The sequence below is a fragment of the Marmota flaviventris genome, chromosome 14, assembly GCF_047511675.1.
Source record: "Marmota flaviventris isolate mMarFla1 chromosome 14, mMarFla1.hap1, whole genome shotgun sequence".
NCBI classification, from domain to species: Eukaryota; Metazoa; Chordata; class Mammalia; order Rodentia; family Sciuridae; genus Marmota; species Marmota flaviventris.
In genome coordinates this window covers 84,730,559-84,753,071 of record NC_092511.1, presented here as the reverse complement: position 1 = coordinate 84,753,071, position 22,513 = coordinate 84,730,559, and the positions used below count along the sequence as shown (strand labels likewise).

The following is a 22,513-nucleotide window of genomic DNA, read 5'->3' as shown; positions in this document are numbered from 1 at the left end:
CATTTACCTTGTTCTGGGGCACGCTGACAGACCAGGCCACTGGGTAGGGGGCAACTTCTTCAGATCCCTTCTCTTCCCTGCTCCCTATGAACCTCACTGACCCCTTCCCTAGGTCCACATGTCCACTTCTTTAAGCTCACAGGCTGGGGAACAGGAGAATCAGCAGAAGTAATGAAATATTTGTTCACAAAATCCATGTCATTTTAGGCATAAAGTCTAAATAGCTGATAAATAGAAATAACTCATTTTAGAGGCTTTTAATTGGAATTGTCCAAAGTTTGTCTAAAAATTGCATTCTAAATTCAGTGATATTATTTTAGCTAATTTTAGCCTCAGAATAAAGAAAGAAGGAAAGAAGATGCTGATTGAAGGTTTCCTTTATGAGGCTGTAGGAGCCATCTATTTTAGTGAGGTTTTAAGTCCATTTCCATTTTATTCGGCTCCGGGGCTTCCTCCACATACCCCTTTTCATAAGGAGAAAGTACTGAAGCTCCTGGGGCAGCCTCTCATTGGGAGGGGCCAGAATGAGGGTGGACTGTGGCATAGGCGATGGCCAGGAGCCACCGCCATCCATCAGTGGCCCAGGCCCCTTCATGCCAGGTGGAGGGAGAGTCTGAGGATCAAGGGTGGCTCCTCCCCACTCAGGTGATCCCAGGAGACCCTTCTCTGTGGAGTGTAGATCAGAGTTGGGCGGGGGAGGGGGGTGTCTGGGATCCATCCTGAGAATAGATCCCCTGATGAGCCTGCTCTTGAAATGTCACAGCCACCTTGAGTCTGGCAAGGGACTATGGCATCACCCCAGAGGAGCGTACAAGGACTTCCACCTGGCAGAAGAGCCCCCCACATGACAGAGTGAGGCAAGCTTGCAGAGCCTAAAATGTCCTTTCACACCAAGCAGATTGGCAAAGATTTTGAAGCCACCTAATCACCTCTTGCCGGAATGTACACTTGTAGCTGTGAATGAAACCAAGACTAGAAGGAAAAATCCTGCCCTCTCTGCTTCCAGGCGCTGGGAGAAGGGCTGGTGGGTGAGCTCTTGGCACAAGGCCAGGCTCCTGCCTCTTTAACCAGCCCTACATGTCCGCGGCTCAAGTTCATGTCAGCGCTCAGAGCCGGGACCCCTTAATGAGGCTTGCTAATTGCTGCCCGACCTGCCGAATGTGGAAGATTAGCTTTTGTAATCCGGCCCCTGAAGCGTGTTGAGCCCTGAAGCCAATTATCCTCCTGTTTTCATGGCTCCCCTAGTGGTCTAAGCGGCTGGGATCACTTTCTGTCCTCAGTGATTGGGCACAATTCCTTGAGCAGGCGCAGGATGGGCTCTAGGTGGCCCTCCGGTCCCCTTCTGTTAGTTACCTCGCCTATTTGGCACCTTTCTCCATGCGAATTCTCAAGAGCCAGTGAACCCGAAGGAACTCAACCCGCCATCAGCACGGCAGGCTCGTCTCATCGTGAGGATGTCACAGGACTCAGCAGCACATCTGTGTTCGAAGGCTCTCAAATTCCACCCCATAAACAGCTGGAGGAGCTGTCCACATCCAGTAATTCTAGAAGTGTTCCATGATTCATCCCGCCTCTTAATAAAACCATGGAGTCATGGCTGTCCAGAGAGAGAGAGCCAGGCCCTCCCCTCTCTCCCTGGCCCCCGTTTCGAATTAATTTTTGTGGGTGAGCCGATGCGCTCTGAGGTGGAGGCGCCATGTGATGTAGGAGGATGACGTTCTCAGGCACAGATGAGGAGGGAGCTTCATTTGTTCCAGGTCTCTATGGACAGTTCACAGGCCAAGAATAAGCCATTAAAATATTTCCACTCTGTGTTCTCCCCTCTGACCATCTGTAATGGATTTGGGATGTTCCAATAATCATAAAGAGAAAAACACGTGCGCACTCAGACACGTACGCACGACACGCACGCAGCGTGAACAGCCGTTGCACTCCATCCGGCTCCTCCTGCACCTGTTTGTAGTGACCTCACCTTTGTGCACATCAGCCAAGAGCTCTCTCCTTCCCCTCAGGATTCCAGGATTGGGTCTTGGGGGCGGGGACCGGGCAGAGTTGTGATTCCCCATGTCCAGATAAGGAGATAGAGGACTAGGTTGGTTGTCCGCTTTGTGGCAGTGCTGGGGCAGGAGCTGGGACTCCTGCCTGCAGAGCCTTGTGTGGGCAGCATTCCCAGGGAAACCTGTCCCTGGAAGCTGAAAGAGGCTGAGATCTGCCTCAGTCATCACCATAACCATCATCCTGAAGCTTACTGAGCACCTACATTGTGCCAGTCGTAGTGCTAAGAGCTTTAAAGGGATGATTTCTGTGACTACACCACATCCCTCATGGTATTCCTGCTTTACAGGTAGGTAATCAGAGCTGAACATCTGGCCTGAGCTTGGTTATATAACTAGTGGGTTGTATGTATAACTAATAGAGCTCAGGTTCAAGCCCAGGTAGTCTGCTTTCTGAGCCCACTTCGGTCTGGTGGAGTTCATCCCTGGCTGTGTGTTGGAGCCCCCCGGGGAGCTTTTGAATATCCTGTTGTATAGGCTTTTGCTCAGGCCAATCAAATCAGCATTTTCATCTGCCAGATGATCCAGTATGCATTGGGGGTTGAGTACTGCTGTGCTTTGTTTCTGTTTTAGTCAGCTTTGTGCTGCTAAGACAAACATACCTGACAAGAAAAACTGAGAGGAGGAAAAGATTCTTTTGGCTCATGGTTTCAGAGATTCAGTCCATGGTGGGCTGACTCCATACCTTTAGGCTTGAGGTGAGAAGGTTAGCAGGAGGTTGTGGTAGAGGAAGGTTACTCAGTTTGAGACAGGCAGGACGTAGAAAGAGCTTTTAGTGCAAGGGTCCAGGGATAATATAATCCCCAAGGTCATGCCCCCATTGACCTACTTCCTCCAGCCATAACCTATCTGCCTATAATCACCACCCAATAATCCTTTAATCCATCGATTAGATCACCAGTCTCATGATCTAATCATTTCACCTCTGAACATTCCTGCATAATCTCACACAGGAGCTTTTGGAGGACATGTAAACATTTCTTTCCAGTCAAGAGACCCAGTTGAGGTCAACTTGCTCTTGGCCAAGTGTAGAAAGAGTTAGGAAGTGATATGTGAACAGTGAAGCCCCCACCCCCACAACCATCTCCTCTCCTTTTCTGAGTGCTGGTCTTCCACACACCCATGAGCCACATGGCTGGGGGCATGATATCATTATCTAAACCAGTGATTCTCAAAGTATAGTCTGAGGGCCCTGGGTGTCCTTACTTGAAAAGTAGATGTCCAGCTGGGCATGGTGCATGCCTGTAATCCAAGAGACTTTGGAGGCTGAGGGAGGAGGATAGTAAGTTTGAAGCCAACTTGAGCAAAATAAAAAATAAAAAGGACTGGGGATGTAGCTCAGTGGTAAAGTTCTCCTGGGTTCAATTCCCAGTACCAAAAGGAAAAAAGAAAGAAAAGTAGATGTCCAAATACAGTATATGTATGTGACACTGTATTTTTATCATAAACTTCAAACAAAGCAACATATCACAACAAACTGAGTGCAAAAACAGATGCGAGAGTCTAGCTATCTTCTTTTGGGTTGGATCTTTAAAAAATTAGCAAAAAATGTAAAATGCTACCATCCTTTCACTGATTTTTTTTTAAATTATGGTTATTTTTTATAAAAAATTATGCCATTTATATTAACATGTAATTGATTAATTTAAAAATTAATTAATAAGTTAAAAATTCTCAGTTTTAATTACTAATTTGGTAAATTGCTAAATATAATCTGCAAAAAATAAAAAGTCCCATTGGAATTCTCAGTAGTTTTTAAGTGTAAAGGGGTCCAAGGACCATAAAATTTGAGCACTGTTGATCTAAATCATCTGCATTTTCCTCAGGAAGTCCAGTCTCAAAAACTTGGAGGGGAATTGGCAGAAGATTGGTGGTTGTATATATATATATCATACTTATTGTAATTATCTATATTTGAACAGAATTTTAGATAATCTCGGAATTTTTTTTAATACTTAGATATTTAAAGAGGCATCAGGTAGGTGATCAGATCAAAGGTGGAATAATATTCTAAGGTCAGCTCACCACCAAAAGCTTTCCTGATTAATCTCTGAGAAAAGAAATAACTTTTCCCAGGAACCATTTAAATTTGAGCTTTCGTTGTATTGCAGAAACTTAGCTGATCAGGAAACATGCCAAGAGTCTGAGGATACCTGTCTGTCACTGGTCATTCATGGCAGCCTGTCCCACCAGCCCCCACCCTATTGCTCACAGATACCAGTGCCAGCCCCCGCTGACCCTGCAGACCTGGCCATGCACACCTCCTCCCAACCCGACCCCCATTCTGGTCTTGACCTGCTTACTCAGCTCTTGGCTCTGTCCCCCTGGCCTTGGCTTCCTCCTTGGCCCTCTGGCTTCTGTTTGTCCTGGAACCCAGACTTTTCCTAGTGGGCTGTGACAGGCTGCCCTAGATCTTGGTCCTATTTGCTGCCTTTGGCAGGAGTCTCTGTCCCAGCTCCAGCTCTAAAAACTTGGACATTGGCCACTTGGCCATGACTCTGGCCAGGCCAGCCCTGTCCCCATGGGATACTTGAAGGATTTGAGTGGAGATGACAGGATGGAGTGGCCTGTTTATAGAAGTCCCTCTGTGTAGATTGGCAACCAAACTGTGTTGTCATCTGTGATGGCCAAAGAGATTACTTAAAAGGGCACACCAAGGAGTGATTTGGGACCTTCCCCAGGACTCCAGTGCAGCTGGAATCATGGTGTTATTTATTCTTTGACACTGCAATTATTCTGCACAATAAAATATTTTATTTTTAAGGCTTAATTATCACTCTTGCAGTGAAATATTATGTCAATAATATCATTTGCTTATCATCTTCTATGTCCTTTCTATGTGCCAGGTGAAGCGATTCATTAATTTTACAAATATTTATTGAGCTCTTACATGAGCCAGGCATTGTTCAAAGGACAGTGAAAAATGCAGGCAAAAATACCTGTCTTTGTGGAACTCACATTTTTGTGGGGGAAGAGACAGACAATAAACTAATAAACGATACATTTGTGGCGTATCAGTGATAGATACTGTGGATAAAAATCAAATATAATAAATTAGAAAGAATAAAAGTAAGTTTTCTCAGATGTATATGTTCTTATATATTAGAAGAGCCCAATAATTCCAAAAAAAGACCCTTCTAGAACTAATAAATGAATTCATTAAATGTGCAGGATAAAAATCAACATACAGAAATAAGTTGCATTTTTATGTCCTAATGATGAACTATTGAAAGGAAACTGAGAAAAATTATATTTATAGTAGCTCAAAAAGAATAAGATACTGAGGAGCAAACTTAACAAATGAGAAGAAAGGCTTATATATTGAGAACTATAAAATATTGGTGTAGTAATTGAACAAGACACAAACAGATAGAGAGGCATCCCATGTTCATAGATTAGAAGATACTATTGTTAAGTTGTATGTAAACAACAGAGTCAGTGCAATCCTTTTTTTTTTTTTCCAGAAATAGAAAAACCCATCCTAAATTCTAAAATTCATCTGGAATCTTAAGGGACTCTGAAGATGCAAAACAGTCCTCAAAAAGAAAAACAATTTAGAGGTTCCACACTTCAAATAGTGGAACCTCCAAAACTTACTACAAAGCTATAGTAATTGAAACAATATGGTGCTGACATAAACACAAAAATATAGAACAATGGAAGAGTTAAAGAACACCCAGAAAGAAAGCCTTACATATATGGTTGATTACTTCTGAGAAGGGTGCCAAGACCATTCAATAAAGAAAGGAAATATTATCAACAAATGGTGCTGGGACAATTGTAATGGTGTATGCTCCATATACAAAAATTAACTCAAAATAGATTAAAGACTTGGGCTGGGGCTGGGGCTCAGAGGTGGAGTGCTTGCCTGGCATGTGTGAGGCACTGGGTTTGATCTTCATCACCTCATAAAATAAAAATAAAGATATCGTGTTCACCTGTAACTAAAAAGTAAATATTTAAAAAATGGATTATGCAGGCTGAGGTTGTGGCTCAGTGGTAGAGCACCTGCCTAGCATGTGTGAGGCACTAGGTTCGATTCTCAGCACCACATATAAATAAATAAAAATAAAGGTCCATTGGCAACCAAAAAAAAAAAAAAAGAAATAATAGATTAAAGACTTAAATGTAAGACTAAAGCTAATAAACTATTACAAAAACCATTGGATGTGTCAATGGTTTCTTTGATAGAAACCAAAACATGTTTTTAAAAATAAATTTATTTTAAACAATTTTAGAAAAAAATTAATAAAAATTTGTCTAAAAAATGAATTGGACTACATCATAGTTAGAAACTTGTGTGTCAAAGGGGCGGTGGTTTGAATGTATCCTCAAAGTTCATGTGTTGGAAACTTAAGCCCCAACATAATGCTGTTATCATGGCAGTCAGTGGGTTCCGGATAAAATGAGTTTGGCTACCTCCACATCCCACATGCTCTTTTGTCCTTCTGCCTTCCACCTTCCATCATGGGATGATACAGCAAGAAGATGTTTTCTTGATGTGAACCCTTGAACTTTGGGCCTCCCAGCCTCCAGTACTGTAATAACTAAGTTTCTGTTCTTAATGAATTACCCAGGCTCAGGTATTGTGGGATAGCCACACAAAACAGTCTAACAGAGTGAAAAGACAATGTTTGCAAATCAGACATCCCATAAAGGATTGATGTCTGGAATATATTGAAGAACCCTACAACTCAACTAGGGCAACAACAATAAATAACCAGATTTAAAAACAGTCAAAGGACTTGAAGAGAGATTCCTGCAGTTCAGATGTACAAACGACCAATAAACACACGAAACGGTGCTCAACATCATTGATCATTAGGGAAATACAAATGACGACAACCAGGAGGAGATACCACCCACACCCATTAGGATGGCAGTGTAAGGAAGCAATAGCAGCAGCAGCAGCAGCCAGCAAGGGTTGGAGAGGATGTGGCTAACCGGGACCCTGGCACATTGCCAGTGCCTTGGTGGAACTATAAACAGTGTAGCCTCTGGGCAAGACAATGTGGAATTTCCTTAAACAATTAAACACAGAATTGCTGATGACCCAGACATTCCATTTATTGGTACATATCCCAAAGAATAAAATTAGGGACTCAAACAGATATTTGTATTACCATGTTAACAGTAGCATTATTCACAATGGTCCAAAGATGGAAACAACAGAATGTCTATCAACAAATGCATGGATGAACTGAATATGGTGTATACAGACATACAGTGGACATTGTTTGTCCTTAAGAAGAAGAAAAATTTGATGTCTGCTACAACATGGATGAATCTTGAAGACCTTATACTAAGGGCAATAAGCCAGTCACAAGAGGATGAATGCTGTAGGATTCTATCTGTATGAAGTATCTACAGTCGTCAAATTCATGGGACAGAAAGCAGAGAGGCCATTTCTATGTTCTGAGGGGAAATGAGAATGGAGAGTTATTAATGGGTGAGAGTTTCAGTGTGGGAAGATGAAAAAGTTCTGAAGCTGGTAATGGTTGCGTGGTGTACTTAGCACCACAGAACTGTATGCTAAAAATGGTTGACATAAGTGGAGTGTGGTACACACCTGTAATCCCAACTACTCAGGAGGCTAAGGCAGGAGGATTGCAAGTTGAAGGCCAGTCTCAACAACTTAGCAAGACCCTGTCTTAAAAAAAAAAAATGGGCTGGGGTCGTAGCTCAGTGGTAGAATTCTGCCCTTTCTGGGTTTAATTCCTGGTACTGAAAACAATAGATGGAAATAATAAATTTTATGTTATGTATATGTTGAAAACATTTTTTAAAAATCAAGAATCTAGAGATGCTGGGAGAGTTGGAGAGATGGAAGTGCTCCTTGGTTAGGTGAAGATGCCTAAGGGGATGGGGAGTGAACTAGGTGGGTGTCATGGGAATAGCATCCAGGCGGAGGGAACAGCAGATACGAGGGCCTGAGGGCAGGCGGGAGGGTCCTGAGCTTGTTAATGGAGCAATAGGGCACTGTGGCGGGAGCAGAGTAGGGGGTGATGGACCTGGGAGGTGGTGGGGAGCTGAAACTCGAGGTGCTTTATAAGAGGTTTCTTTGGAGTGGCTGAAATGGGAGGCTTGGAGGGACCCAGTGGAGCAGGATATGATTTGACATTTCTCCAGGATCCCCTGGCTGCTGCTGACTCTATGAGGGCAGGACTGCACACAAAGATGAGTTGAGAGGGTTTTTCAGTCACCTAGGACCAAGGTGGTACTGGCTGGGACCAGACTGGCCAGTCAGGGTGATGGATGTGGCTGAGTTAGAGGCTGCTGAAGGGAAAGCAGTGGGGTCTGTTGAGTGATGGACGTGAGAGAGTGGGAGAGAAGGACGGCACATTGGTTCCGTGGTGTTTTGCCTGAGCAACCAGAAGGACAGGGTATTGTCCACCAAAGTGGGGCCGTCTGTTGAGAGCCACAACCAAGTCAAGATGGTGCCTGGCATTTTGCCAGAAGGAGTGGTTGAGGGTTAGGGCCAGCAAGCCATTAAGATGATGATAATTAAGTTCAGCTGTGTATCATTATTAAGATAATGACTGATTGCTGTAACTGGATGATGCTAAATTGAAACAAGCTGTGTATTCAGTTGTGTATATAAACCTCTGCTGTCCGGCAATAAGGCGGCTCCTGCTACCTCGGGTGCCCGCTACTTTTGAGTTCTCATGGAGTTCCCATTGAGTTCTCGCGGAATCCCCGTTGAGTTCCCGTTGAGTTCTCAAATAAAGTTAGTTCCTGTTTAAACCTACAAGTGGCTCGTGACCTCACGGTTATTTGTGCCCAGCCAGATGGCAGCCATCCAAGCAGATCTGAGGTTAAGTCAGGAGTTAGCCCCGGGATGTGACCAGCAGCTTGAGGAGCGTGGGAGGTCAAGGGCATAGAGATGAGTTAGAGCTGTGAGGCTGGGTGGGTCCCCAAGGCGTGTGTGGTGATGGAGAAGAGGAGGCTTGAGGACTGAGCTTGTCTGGTGATGAGAAGGACCAGAGAGGAGACTGGGCAGGAGCCAGAGAAGTAAAACAGGGCTGGCAGGCATTTGGCACCCAGTATCCCACTAAACCCCCTGGTAAATACACGACTAAGTGTGTGACCCTCCAGTTTCCAGGCCCGGGTAATGCCTAGAGAGAGAACGTAGCTCAAGAGCAAGAGCTAAGGAGCTAGGGAGCAGGGCAGGATTCAAACCAGATCTGCGCAGACCTGGGTGGCCAAGATCGACCCCGCCTGGCCTTCTGTTGAGGTGCGGAAAGAGCAGAGGCCTCCAACTTGAGATAAATAGGAAACCATTCCTGTTTCCAAGGGTCTAGGATTTGCTGGGCCAGGGCTGGTTCAAATCAGCCACAGGGTGATGGCCAAGGAAGGGGCAAAGATAACACAGAGAGGCCAGTCAGGTGGACACTGAGCACAGCAGGCTGCTCAGAGCTCAGTGGCGACCTCGTGTGTGTGATGGAGGAGGTTGCCCTAATGATGGTACCTGGGGAGAGGCCAGTCTGACTTCAAGGGTGAGGACAAGGTGTTGTCATTTATGGCCATCCAAACATGGCATGTGGATACCATTGGTGGTTCCCAGTGGCTCCCTCCCTGACAAAGGGTGAAGCTTGGGCACAGGCACCTGACCTGAGAACCTCCCACCAGGGCCACTGAACAGGCAGGGAGAATCATGCATAGAGAAGCAGGTACGAGTCCTGGGCCTCCGGCCCTGAAGCACCTCAGTGCTGTTTCCCCCAGTTCCTGGCACTGGAACCAGCTTGGTTCTTACCTGTTTCCAAGTCTGTTTCTATACCTTCCACTGATGCCATGAGATTTGGAGAGGTGTCAGTTACAGATGGACAAGATACCAAGATTGGCAAACCCTCACTGGGAGAAATGCTGAAAAATTCCTCATTATCAAGGTGATACCTGTTCACTATAGGAAAGTCAAAACTACATATAGGCAAACACACACACACACACACACACACACACACACACACCCCAAATGTAACTGGTAGCAGGATTGCATATGCAATCTGTTTTCTCACCCAAATGGAGTGATCACAGAATAATTTTCTCACCATTTTGGGATGGTTTCAGGTTTCTGATTTTGGAATCAGTTCGACAAGGGCTCATGTCTGGCTCCTTCACTGAGAGGCTGTGGCCTGGGGCACATTTCTCACTTCTCCTATTCTCAGTTTCTTCCTCTGTGAATTGTGGATGCTGACAGCACTTACCTTGAAGTGCTGAGGAGAGGCGTGAAGGCACATCACAAGTGAATGTTCAGACTGTGCTTGGGTACATATGATTGCTGGGTGACTCCCGGTGACATTGCCTGACCAAACAGTTCTTAAATAGCCATAATTCATCTTTCACAAAGGGACAACATTTTCTCATGGCATTAAAATTAATGGAAAATGCTGTAGTTTCACACTAACAGAAAACTAAACTCACACATCAAACTGGTCATGTCAATAGGATATATTCACTATTAGATGCTATCAATATAATAATGACATTATATGCTTTTCAAATCAATCCTGTGATTACACTAATAATTAGAAAAGTTTCCCAAGTAGTTAGGTATTTGGTAGGAAGCATATGTTGCTAAGAAAAGAGATATTAAATTTGAGATGAGAATTTGGAAAATGCTGTATGTCAGAAGGCTGAAATCATGTTGTTACAAAATGAAAAGTACCCTAGACAGAGCCACAGGAACGCCACCTCTTATTGGTCTTGTACTGAGTTTTCCTGGAATAGTCACAGGCCCCTCAAGAGAAGTACATGGCTACTGCCTTTGCTTCCAAATGCTTCCAGAACTCTGTGCATGGAGGTAGGATACCCTATCTGTGACGCCCAGAATCCACCAGGGGACAAGGGCCAGATGTGGAGGCCACGCTGACAGGCTTAGATTTCTTGCAATGGCAAATGAGGTCACTGGAGATTTTCATCATGGAGGATGGAGGGAGGAAAGAGACACACCATGATGCTGATTTTAAAATGACTATAATGCCTTCATCAAAATTTATAGGTTGTTCCAACAACCTGTGGAAATGCAAAGGACCTAGGATATTTGAACTAATTCTGACACAGGATGAAGTGGGAAGACTCTCATTACATGATTTCAAAACCTAATACAAAGATACTCAAAAGATTAAGGTGTTGATTTGGATAGACAAAGAGATCAAGGGCACAGAAGTGGAGAGTCCTTGAAAGTAACTCAGATATTTATGATTAGTTGATGGGGTAACTAATGTTTCTATGGGGTAAGAAATGTCTTTGTAATAGATGGTATTGGAACAACTAGATAAGCATATAGAAAAAAAGTCACCCTTTATCCCTTCCTCACACTATACACAATAGTACTTGGGGTGTATTATCTGCCTAAGCACAAATTCCAAAATTACAATATTTGTAGAAGAACAAAGGAAAATGTCATTGTGACTTTATGACAGGCTAGGTCCATTAGAGAAGACTCCTTCTGTGAAAAACATCAAATATGCATAAACCAAAAAGTGACAAATTGACTTTCATTAACAATTAAAAGCTGATATCCATCAAAAGAAATCATTAAAGAAATAAAAAGTCAATTGCAATGTAGGAAAAATATCAGCAGTTTATTTATTTAGCAAAGCTTATATCTAGATGAAATTTTATAATAACAACAAGAACAACAACAATAATGAAAGATCCTAGTGCCTGATATTTGGGGCAGGGTGGGGACAGAATCCAGCTGGGAGGCTGTTACAATAGTCCAGGCACAAGATGGCCATGGAGAGAGGAGGGGGGAATCTTGTGGAGGGTTAGAAATGATGAGCTCAGAAAGCAAGAGCCTCACCTGGATCCTGAAACCCACTAATCTGTGCATTTTACTCTGACTTTTTCCTCTTTATAAAATCATTTGAGGATCATTCTCACAAAGGACATAGATTCAGTAAGACTGAATCTATAACTAAAAATTGGAACGGAAATTAGGAGAAGCAAGTACGCCAGTTTGGAGACTCATATTAGAAAATGAAGATGAGAAAGCTCTGCTCAGGACTCTTGGCTGGGCACTTAACACAGGCTGCCCACCCAGTGCAAAGGGATCCACGGGGACTTCTGACATCAGAGGAAGGCAGCTCAGATCATCACACCCAACCAATTCCGAATCACATTGGTTTTCACTGGGGAAGTATATATGCCTTTTAGGAACTCTGGGGGTTTAGAAAACCAAAATTTTTGCAGATTTTGTAACAGAATACTAAATCACAGAGTTCTGCTACATTGAGTGCTCTGAAGAGCAGTACTTAAGGAAAAACTTGATCTTCCTTCTGTTCGAGACTGAATTTATTAAGCAAAAGTGTAAATAGCATGGGCTGTAATTTAGGATGAAATATAAGCTTGAGTAGTCTACCCATATATTTGTAGAATTATTATCATTTAAAATTGCTACCAATTTACATGATGACATGGAGATTGGGTTTGGACTGAATGTAGCAAGGGTAAATGAAGGCAGCATTGATACAACAGAAATGCTGCAAGAATGGATGCAAACACGGGTTGATTATTGATTGATTATGACAAGTATAAGTAATTCAGTTAGTGGTGCCAGTTCAATGAGAGAGAAACTTGTCAATATCGAACATTCTTTAATTACGAACAACTAGCCAATCAGAAATGAAAGAAGAAAAGAGAGAAATTATGTGTGGAGAAGATTTAAAAAATCTATACCAGTCAGACAGTCTTTCAAATGAAGCCTAGTCTCAGGTTTGGAACTCTGGTTTGACTTCTTGAAAATGGATCAGTCCTCATGCACGCTTAGGTCAACATCACAGAATTAACAGTCAACTCCTACTGGCATTTCCCATCAGGTCCAATAGCAAAGGTGGCCATCTCCTGTGGAGACTGGGGAAGGGAAGTAATCAGCATAAACAATTTATGATGCTCAAAGATGGCCAAGTTTGGGCTGATTCTTCAGCAAATGTGTTTGCAATTTATTTTATACTGGTGAGTAAAAATGACCACAGTTTTGAATACCACTGATGACAAAATTATACTTCGACAATTGCCAGTATACATTAGGAGAATGAAATATGAAGAAAACTGTGAACTGTTGGCGATTCTGAGAGACTCAGACACTCCTGATGGTTTAGGTTTGAGCAGAGTAGGTGGCTTAAGGCAAAGGAAAGTCCGCTGCAGAGGACGACTCTCAGGAAGTTATCTAGGACACCCAGCAGGTTGACCTTAGGTGCTCTCTGGGGACAGGGTTGGTGGTGCAAAATTGGAGTTGATTTGTGAGGAGGCCCAGCCACCTGGAGTACTTAATGATGAGGACAGTGAGGGGTGGGGAGGCATCTGGATGGGGAACCTGGTCAGTCTGGTTTCTGATCCTGGCTCTGTCACCTGCCAGGTGCCGCTGGTTAGACAAGTCACTTGCATCCTTGAGCCTGGGCTTTTCCATCTCCTACCTGGGGTTAGGACTGCCATAAGGATCTGTGCAACAAAGGATACTTGGGCCCTCTGAGAAATCTGCAGATATCTGCAGTGGTTATTTTGTATTATTTACTAGTAACTGAATCTCCAGTGTGAGCCCGAGCTGGAATCGTGCAGTGGTATATGCTGCAGCCTGGAGTTATTTTAGGAAATAATCAATACAAGATGCATTGGGTCAGAGCCATGATAAGAGTCATAAATCTTGACAGTTGCTGTTTGATAAAATTAATAACGCTTGAGAGAAACATAAAAACCAACGGGAGGGGAAATATAGAGTGCATTTGGGGAGAGAGCTTATGCCAGTGTGGAGACAAAGCCATCCAGGGAGGCTGGCTGTTATCCTGATAGTAGAGAGTCACTGTGCACACAGGCACGTGTGCACACCCAGGAACAGACACACACATTCACAGTTGTCTCCACACGCACACACATACATAGGTGTACATGTTTACAACCCATGCACAGGTAGGCATGCACGCTTATGTAAATGTGGATGCACAACATAAGTGTATGCACACATGTGCATGACTGTAGTAGATGCACATACACGCAGGTATGGTGTTGTGGCTGGTTCTCAGAGGGACTGGTCAGTGAGGACAAATGGCATTCATTCCAACAATGGGCAGTTAGAGTTTGTCCATTCATGGCGTCTCCCCCTTCTCAGGAAATGCTGGTTGCCTCTGAATTGTTAAAATGTACCAGCAATGGGGGCTTGGCCCCTCTCATTTCCTGCTGGTAGAGGAGCAAGCTCACCCACTGTGCAAGAGAAGAGGGCAGTGAAGCGAGACCAGGACCTCATGGTTTTAATGCCTCAAAGCCCAGAAATGGCCTCTGGTTAGGAAAGCAAAGAATATTGCTTTACCTTAGTCCAGAATGTTCCCCAGCCTTTTCAGTCCTCTGTTTCCATATGGACATAGTCACCTGGGTGTGCATCCTGGGGTGCCTGCTCTGCTGAGGGAACTCTGGTAGGCCAGGCCAGGGCCGAGCCTGGCTAAGGCCAAGCAAAGCCCAAGCAAAGCCCAAGCAAGGGGTGTCTGTCACCAGTGCAGGCGCGGTGGACTTGCTTCTATGTAAGAAAAGAGTCTGTGAGCCCTACATACATATTCTCAGAAACTAATGGCCACATGGAAACAAGAGGAAAATGTTTGCTGCAGTGGAGTGTGGGGTTGCTTCTTAAACAATGACTTTTATTGTGTTTTATTGCAAAAGTAACATGCAGGCCAGGCGTGGTGGCACAGGCCACTAGTCCCAGAGCCTTGGGAGGTGGAGGCAGGAAGAGCCTGAGTTCAAAGCCAGCCTCAGCAACAGCAAGGTGCTAAGTGACTCAGTGAGACTCTGCCTCTAAACAAAACACAGAATTGGGCTGGGGATGTGGCTCAGTGATGGAGGGCCCCCGAGTTCAATCCCCAGAACGTGTCCCCCCCACGTAACATGCACATATTATAATAATGGGATTTCAAGGTCAAACCACAAGGAAACGTTGACATTGGTTCTATCATGTTTGCAGGCAGAGAAGACGAAGAATTTTGTCAATCGGGGCCTCGTCATTGGGGAGGTGCTCTCCACGGCCGACCTGGCCACCAGTGTGAAGGTGAGTTCTCAGGCCCGGCAGCCTGCCTTCCCCTTTAGCCAGCGCGCCAGATCTGGTTTCCTCTGCTTTTTTTTCCCTATCGCTTTCTTTTCCTATCGCTTTATCATGGTTGTAGCAATGAGTTATTTTCATGGATCTTAATTTTATAAAAACAGTCTCATCACCTTATGTGATTTTTCTTTCTTCACTTAGGTATCATCGCTAAGGTCCATCCCAATGTTGCGACTCACTGTTCTTCTTAAGTAAAAAAAAATTTTTTTTAAATATTTTATTTTGAAAATTAAAACTGTATTTTGAAATGATAATGTTTAAAGAAAGTTACAAAAATAGTAGATCATGTGAAGCCTGTATCCCCAAATGGTGACATCTGTGTAGCCATAATACAAACATAAAACTGGTAAATTGACATTGGTACAATTCTGTTTAATGAGGATACAGACCTTAGTTTTCACATGCACATTTGTGTGTGTATGTGTGTGTGTGTGTGTGTAGTTCTATGCAACTTGACACCATAAATAGATTCAGTAACCACTCTTCAATCAATCTATAGAACTGTCTCAACATTACAAAGAATCTTGGGGGTGCTACCCCTTCGTAGCTGTATCTATCCCCTACCTCACCGCTGACCTTTAGCCACAACAAATCTGTTCTCCATCTTTTAGTTAAATTACTGGGGGAATGACATAGAGAGGGCAGTTTGTTCATTTTCACTGATACATAATATTCCTTTGCATGAATATATCATAGCACTTATCCATTCACTTTCTCATGTTGCTTGCAGGATTTTGCTAATGTGAAAAATGCCACTGTGAATACTCTTGTGCATGTCTGGCGTTGAACATTGGCACAGGCTTCCTTTAGCTATTTAACTAGGCATGGACTTGCTAGTTAGAGGAATGCCTGACACTAGAGGCCATGTCAGTATTATTGCATCAACTCAGCCCTGTCAAAAGCATACACTCCAATCCCAGGGTCCACATCCTCTCCACACCTGGAATCCTTAGGCTTCTCCTTTTTTGCCAATCCCATGGCCATAAAATGACATCTCACTGCTTTGTGAGGAGCTCACCAAGGGTGGTGAATGGACTAGCTCAGGTAGAGGGACCTCCGCAGCCCTGCGTGGCTCCCTGAATCCCAACAGAGGCTTAATCCCAGGCTTAATCCCATGGCCCCTCCTTTCCCCTCTGGCCACTGTCGGGTCTGAAAACAAATTCCCTTGTCCAGACACCTGGTCCTTTTGTCTCCAGGGGAAAGATTTGTCTCCTGGACAAAGAACCTGAAGATAGATGATGGGGCAGGAAGCCAGGTTGCTTTGTGGTGAGTCCAAGATGGCAGCTATTTCAGTTCCACGTGAGCATTTTCTAGGGCTGAGAATGGAAAACAAAGAAATCTGTGCATGCCGACCTGTGGGGAGGGGTCCACCATCAGCCCCTTTTGGGGAAAGGCTGGCCTCCCTGTGATTCTTCCCTCCTGAATGGATCGGCTGTGGCTTTCAGAGAGAAGGGCAGTCGACCAAGAGACAACAAACAGCTCCTCCTCTCAAAAATGCTGAGGATCTCAGTCCAGGCTCATGGTCCCATCCTGGGGGTTCCTGTGCTACCCACCCCCCTACCCCTACCCGTCCCCCCTTGGGGTCTTGCAGTGAGCTCAGGGACAGAGTTGTGCAGGGAGTATTGGAATGAGCGGGGGGCAGACCTGAGGCTTCACAACAAAGGGCAGCCTGTGGCCCCCGCTTAGATCCTGGATCAAGCAGCAAACTGCAAAGGAATAGCACATGTCAGCTGGGAAAGTTTGAGGAGTGCACTTCAGGTGATGTCAGAGGACTTGTGTGATATTTTTAGGAGGGATAATGGTTTTAGAGCTGTTTTTAAAAAGTCTTTATCTTTTACAGATGCAAAAAAAACATTTAGTGATGAAATGATAGGATAAACTTCCTGATAATCCTGGGTGTGGGAAGGGAAGGCGATGGTGGGGGGAGATGAAGTGACATGGACCCCGAAGCTGCTGTTTGGGTCCAGAGTTTCCTTCTGGGATGATGAGAAGTTCTGGAAATGTAATGGTTGCACAGCATTGTGAAGGGACTCAATGTCACTGAACTGTACACTAAAAGTGGCTAAAAGCTTTACAGTCTTTTATCACAATAAAAATGACTTAGTTAACAATAGTTACTATCAACTCCACTGATTCCCCACACACCAGTCACTGTGGGAGATCGCTTCCTGAACTTGGAGTCCTAGATAGTGGGAGAAACCTGTGCACCCTGCCCTGAGTCTGGCCTGGAAGCAGAGGCTCTGTCCTGGTCCTGCAGGTGGCGGAGAGCTTGCCCAGGAGGGCCTGTGCTGGGCTGGGAACAGCTTTCGTGAACTCTGGGTGGATCAGGGGTCCCCACCAGCCCAAGAGCAGTTGGCAGCCCTTGCCTTTCATACGAGCTGGCTGTCAACCTGGTGTCACCATCAACTCACGAAAGTCATCTGCACCCCCGGAGCTGGGCCTCGCCCAGTCTGTGTTCCTGTAGAGGCTCTGTGTTTCCCTGAGCGCTCTGGACAAACACGGTTCCGCTCAGCACTGCAGCCCAGTGCTGGCAGGGCTGGGGCTGGCTCAGAGCCACCCAGAGCAAAGGGCTAGGAAGGCCAGAGAGGTCCAGGGACAATGGCTGTCTTCACGGGGGGCTCTGCATTCCCCGTGCCAGCTCAGGAGCCGCTCCATGGTCCTCCACCAAACACGTGGATGTACCCGGGGCCTCCGAGGCCCGAAGGAGCCTAGTGCTTCCTCCCTGGCTGCACGTCGGCTCTCCTCTGCTCTCTGTTCTCCATCACCCAGCTCTCTGTCAGTCTGCTGGGCTGCCCTAACAAAGTGCCACGGACCAGGGCTTAAGCCACAAGACATGTTTTCCCACGTTTCTGGAAAGCCCAAGGCCAGGCTGCCACACTGCATGTCCTGGCGAGGGCTCTTGTGATGTGCAGGGCGCCCTCCTCCTTGCTGTGTATACGTGAGGAGGAGACAGCTCTGGTCTCTCTTCCTCTTCTCACACGGGCACCAACCCCCGCGAGGGTTAGAATATTCCGTCTAACACTAAGGCCCCAAGTACCATCTCATTGGGGGCAACGATCCAAAATAGGAATTTGGGGGCACATAAATTGGTCCAAACACTATCCTTTCTGGGGTCACTGTTGTCTCAAAAGCCATTTTCCATGCTTCAGTGCATCCCACATGAGACAAAAAGTCCCCGAAGGCTCCAGAGGCCCTCCGGGAGACCCGCTGTCATAATGCTGGGTAGGAGGGGCTTGGCCTGTCACAGCCATGGCATGGCAAGCTTCCTGAGCATATGATGGACCTCCAGGGCTCTCTGTGGCAAGGGAGCAGCCAGACAACGAGGGTGCACGTCCTGTGTCTAGGACTTGCTGGTCATGGTCCAGGCCTTCCTACTGTGCATGTACCTTAGCTGTCCTTCTGTAAAGATGGTGCCGCAGTGGCCCATCGACAGGCTTTTCTACAGATCTTAATCAATAACGCTACGAGGAACCCCATGCCCAGGCTGGCCTGTCGCAGGAGCTTGATGAGTGGTGGGGACTGTGACCCCTGAGATGTGGCTGGCAGCCTCCCCAGCAGTGGTCCTGGGAGGGGCTCTGTGAGTGGACTGAGGTGGAACCCACACGTGTCTCTGCTCTAACTGGTCCCAGTTGCCATCTGGTCCCCACCTGGGGGTCAGAGGCCTGCTAGGCCCACCCCTTGGCCCCTTGGTTCTGTCCTCCTGCAGCACTCAGTGCTTAGGTGGCTCCACTGTGTCCTCCAGAGGCTCCTGCCAGCCCTTGCTGGACACCCCCGGCACCAGATGCCTTTCCTTCTCCAGGTTTGAGAGGACCAAGTGGGGGCATTCTGAACAGGCCCGCTGGGCACACGTTGGGACTAGGGCCTTCGTTAGGCACCTCTTAATCTCCTTGCTACTGCTTGCCTCAGTCTTTCTCAGAGGAGATGCACCTCTCAGCATCCTGTCCCTTGAGGTCTGCTGGGGCAGGACACCAGGCAGTGATGGCAGCACGGACACACTTCCACTTAGGGGCACTTTGGATGGATGCCGGCCTCAAAATCTCCTCCCAGCTCCTCCGGGTTCCTCCTCTAAGCCGCCCACTGCAGTTGGTGGGCCTCCACCCCCTGGTCACTCTGGCTAAAGACCAGGGGTCTCCAGAGTCCTCTTTTTCCTTTTCCCACCAAACACTGCCCTCAGCTTTGTCTCCTGGATCTGTCCTGATCCCTCTGGTTCTCTCCCTGGGGACCCCTTGCCACCTTCCTACTGGCTGAGCTGGCTGGCCATGCCTCTCCCCTCCCCCACAGCTCCTGCCGGAGGCTGGGAGGCAGGAATCACCTTTTAGACCCCACCAGGGGATCCAAGCTTGGTCTGGTTGCCCGCCATTCACAGAATGTACCTTTTGTGAAGGAGAACCCCACACTCGGATCCATAGTGTGGACGGGGTCTCTCAGATGCCTCCTCTGTTAACTGGTGCTGTTCTCTGAAAACTGACAGCCGGGGCTCCTCCTATAGCTAGAGAATGGAAGCTTTCAACATGCGGTGGCAACATGTGATTCTCCTTCCTCAAGATGAGGAAGGATTAAACCTAGAAGAGGAATAACACTGTGAAATCTGGGTCAGCTACCATCCAGAGATTTAGGGGTGGAAGATTCAACTTCTTGTTGTTTGAGTAAAATATATTTTGTAAAACTTTACTTCTAAGATGGCTTAGGGGAAAAAACATGCAACCCTTGATGTCATTTCCCTGAGCTGGCAACAGCAGGGTCATACCGAGTGCCCTCCGTGATCCTGTAGGGAAGTGCGTTGAGCGGCCAGGGCAGTAAGCCTCCTCCCAGAACACTGGGATTCTCCAGATGAAGGGCACTTTCTACATGGATGGGATTTGTGAAATTTGCTGTCCCAGTGTCAGAGTGTTTTAGCTGGTGTTGGCTTAGAGTTAGTTGATGAAGTGACATCCCATAGAGCTGAGATTAGTGTCATTGTCATAGAGCTGATGGTGTTAATCCAGGCTGCCCATGTGTGTGGGCCACAGGCAGCTCGTCCAGGTGCCAAGGATCCCAGACTAACGCCCACTCTAGACTTGCCTGAACAAAGAGGGCCTTGCTGGGCCCTGGGGGCAGCTGGCTTAGGCGGGATGCACGGGACCCCTGGGCCACCTCCTTCCTCTCCTCATCCCCTGTGTGTTGGCCAGCTCACAGCAACCTGGCCACCGGCAGCACCAGTACTCTGTCCCTCCAGGTGACAGCTCCTTTCCCCTGGGGAACCTTGGATGGACCATCCAGGTCATAGGGCCATCCCTGAGGCCATCCTTATGGCCAGGGGCATGATCCGCCATCAGCCAGTCCTGAGCTACAGACTCCTCCTAAAGCTGGGGACGGGGTCAGCATCACCCACAAACCATTTGGACTTATTCCAGGGGAGAAGGGCCCCCTAGAGGATCACTGGGGCATGTGGCTAGGAGGGGACAGAATGCTGACCCGGGGGCCAGCCAGCGTCTTTGCCCATGAGTCCTCTGTCCTTGCAGTCAGCGGCCAGCTCCCTCCAAGCGGTCCTGCTGCACATGCCTCTTCTTCCCCCTCCTTCCCTCTTTTCCCTCTTTTCTCCCCCTCCTCTTCCTCGTCAGCAGCACTTTTCCAGGGCTCATGAAGACTGGGCCAGGTGCCTGGCATTGGCTGTCACTGAAGGCACTCCATATGACAGTGCTGAGGCCAGGTCATGGCGACATTATGAAGCCCTACTAGGCATTAAGTGGCTTCCGTTTGAACTGCAGCTTCCCTCTCTGACCCTCTGCGTCCTCCTCTGTGAGGTGGGCATGGGGATGTGTCTGTCACAGTGTTGTGAGCCTCAGGGAGCTTGCGTGTGTGAGCTCCATTTGTCAGATCAGGCTCCACATCACTCACCTAGATTTCACAGCACCGGGTACTAAACTGGAGCAGAGCCCAGGCTGACTTGGCCCAAGCTGTTGACTTGCTCTGACTCGCTCTCCCGTCAGCTTGTTTGCTGATGTCTCGTGGCAGGGCTCACCTCTGCAGATGGTGGTCAACATCTGGCGTCATTGCTCCAGATACTTTTCTACATACCAGATGCTGGTTTCCCAGGAAACACCTTCAGAAGGGTGACCACCTTCTGATGGGGTGAACCAGTCCACCCTGAGAAGGAGGATTGAGTCTCTGTGGAGTTGGGGGGCAGCCTTTCTAAGAGAGAGACCCATGGGCAGAGAACCACTGGAGCTTGCCAGGCAGTGAAGGGGAAGGGCACGGAGACTACTCACCTGTGGGATCTAGGTCAAGTTCAAGGTTCCTGGGATGGAGTTTGCCTAGTGGGTTTGATTGTCCTTAAACTGCTGACTGTTGCTAATAATGCTTTGCATTTTCCTTGTTTCTAGTGTGGAATCATTTATTGGCTATTTGGTGGTGCTGTGAGGAATCTTGGAAGCCCCAGACATGTTACTCAGTGGCTGCAGCCACTCAAGGTATGGCGTGCACCTGAGCAGGGAGCTTCTTCTATGAAGAGCCTCCAATATCTATTGAAGTTAGATATGTGTGTGTGTGTGTCTTAAGAAAAAGAAAATAAAAGAACATTTGGGTCGGCAAAATTCTTGTTCCAAATGGGAATTTCGAGAGTATCTTCTTTTTTAAAAAATATATTTTTAGTTGTCAATGGACCTTTATTTTATTTATTTATATGCAATGCTGAGGATTGAACCCAGTGCCTCACGTTAAGCAAGTGCTCTGCCTCTGTGTTACCACCCCTGCCCTCTTATCTTAAATACTGCGCTGATCCTGCCATCTTGGTAAGCTCACATTAGGTGTCATCAGGCTGCACTGCAATAATGATCTCCAACTTACCTCTCCCTTTGTCACCAACATTCTGATGGTCTGAGGTCTGCAGCTGAGGCTCTGACCAGCCAGTCACCTTCTCACATCTGCTGAACTGCAGGAGCAACAATACACCGGGATGTTTGCAATGACCGAGAGGGGCCACGGGAGCAACGTGAGAGGGATCCAGACGGAGGCCACCTTTGACCTTGCAGCTCAGGTGAGGAGTCTGTACCGTGTCCCATGGTTCAGGGCAGCGGGTGACCTGTACAGACCAGACTGTCCTTCTTCCTGAGCCCAGCTTCACACCCTGTGTGTGTGAAGAGACGAGTTCCGCAGAATCGTCCGATGGGGTGAACTTGGCAGGCCTGAGGACACAGGACTGAGTCTGTGGAGTTGGGGGGCCTCTGCAGGAGACAGACCTTGTACAGAGAGCTTGCCAGGTAGCGAAGGGAAAGGCCTGGAGACTCATCACACTTGGGACCCTGCTCTGTGGCTGAGGAGCGCAGATTCAGAACAAGTGTCTACATGTTTAGGTGGAGGTGGACGCAAGCTCAGCCTCCCTGAGCCTGATACCATG

General features: G+C 46.8%; 1 protein-coding gene across 5 annotated transcripts in view; it reads left to right on the top strand.

Annotated features, from left to right (window-relative positions):
- Acoxl (acyl-CoA oxidase like) overlaps positions 1 to 22,513 on the top strand; it is a 326,857-nt gene that overhangs the window by 30,004 nt on the left and 274,340 nt on the right. For all 5 annotated transcript variants that reach the window (XM_071601826.1, XM_071601823.1, XM_027952093.3 and 2 more), the window contains 3 exons: positions 15,004 to 15,087; positions 21,501 to 21,587; positions 22,055 to 22,153. In XM_071601826.1, the coding sequence (XP_071457927.1) occupies positions 15,004 to 15,087; positions 21,501 to 21,587; positions 22,055 to 22,153 (270 nt within the window). The remainder of the gene's footprint in view (positions 1 to 15,003; positions 15,088 to 21,500; positions 21,588 to 22,054; positions 22,154 to 22,513) is intronic.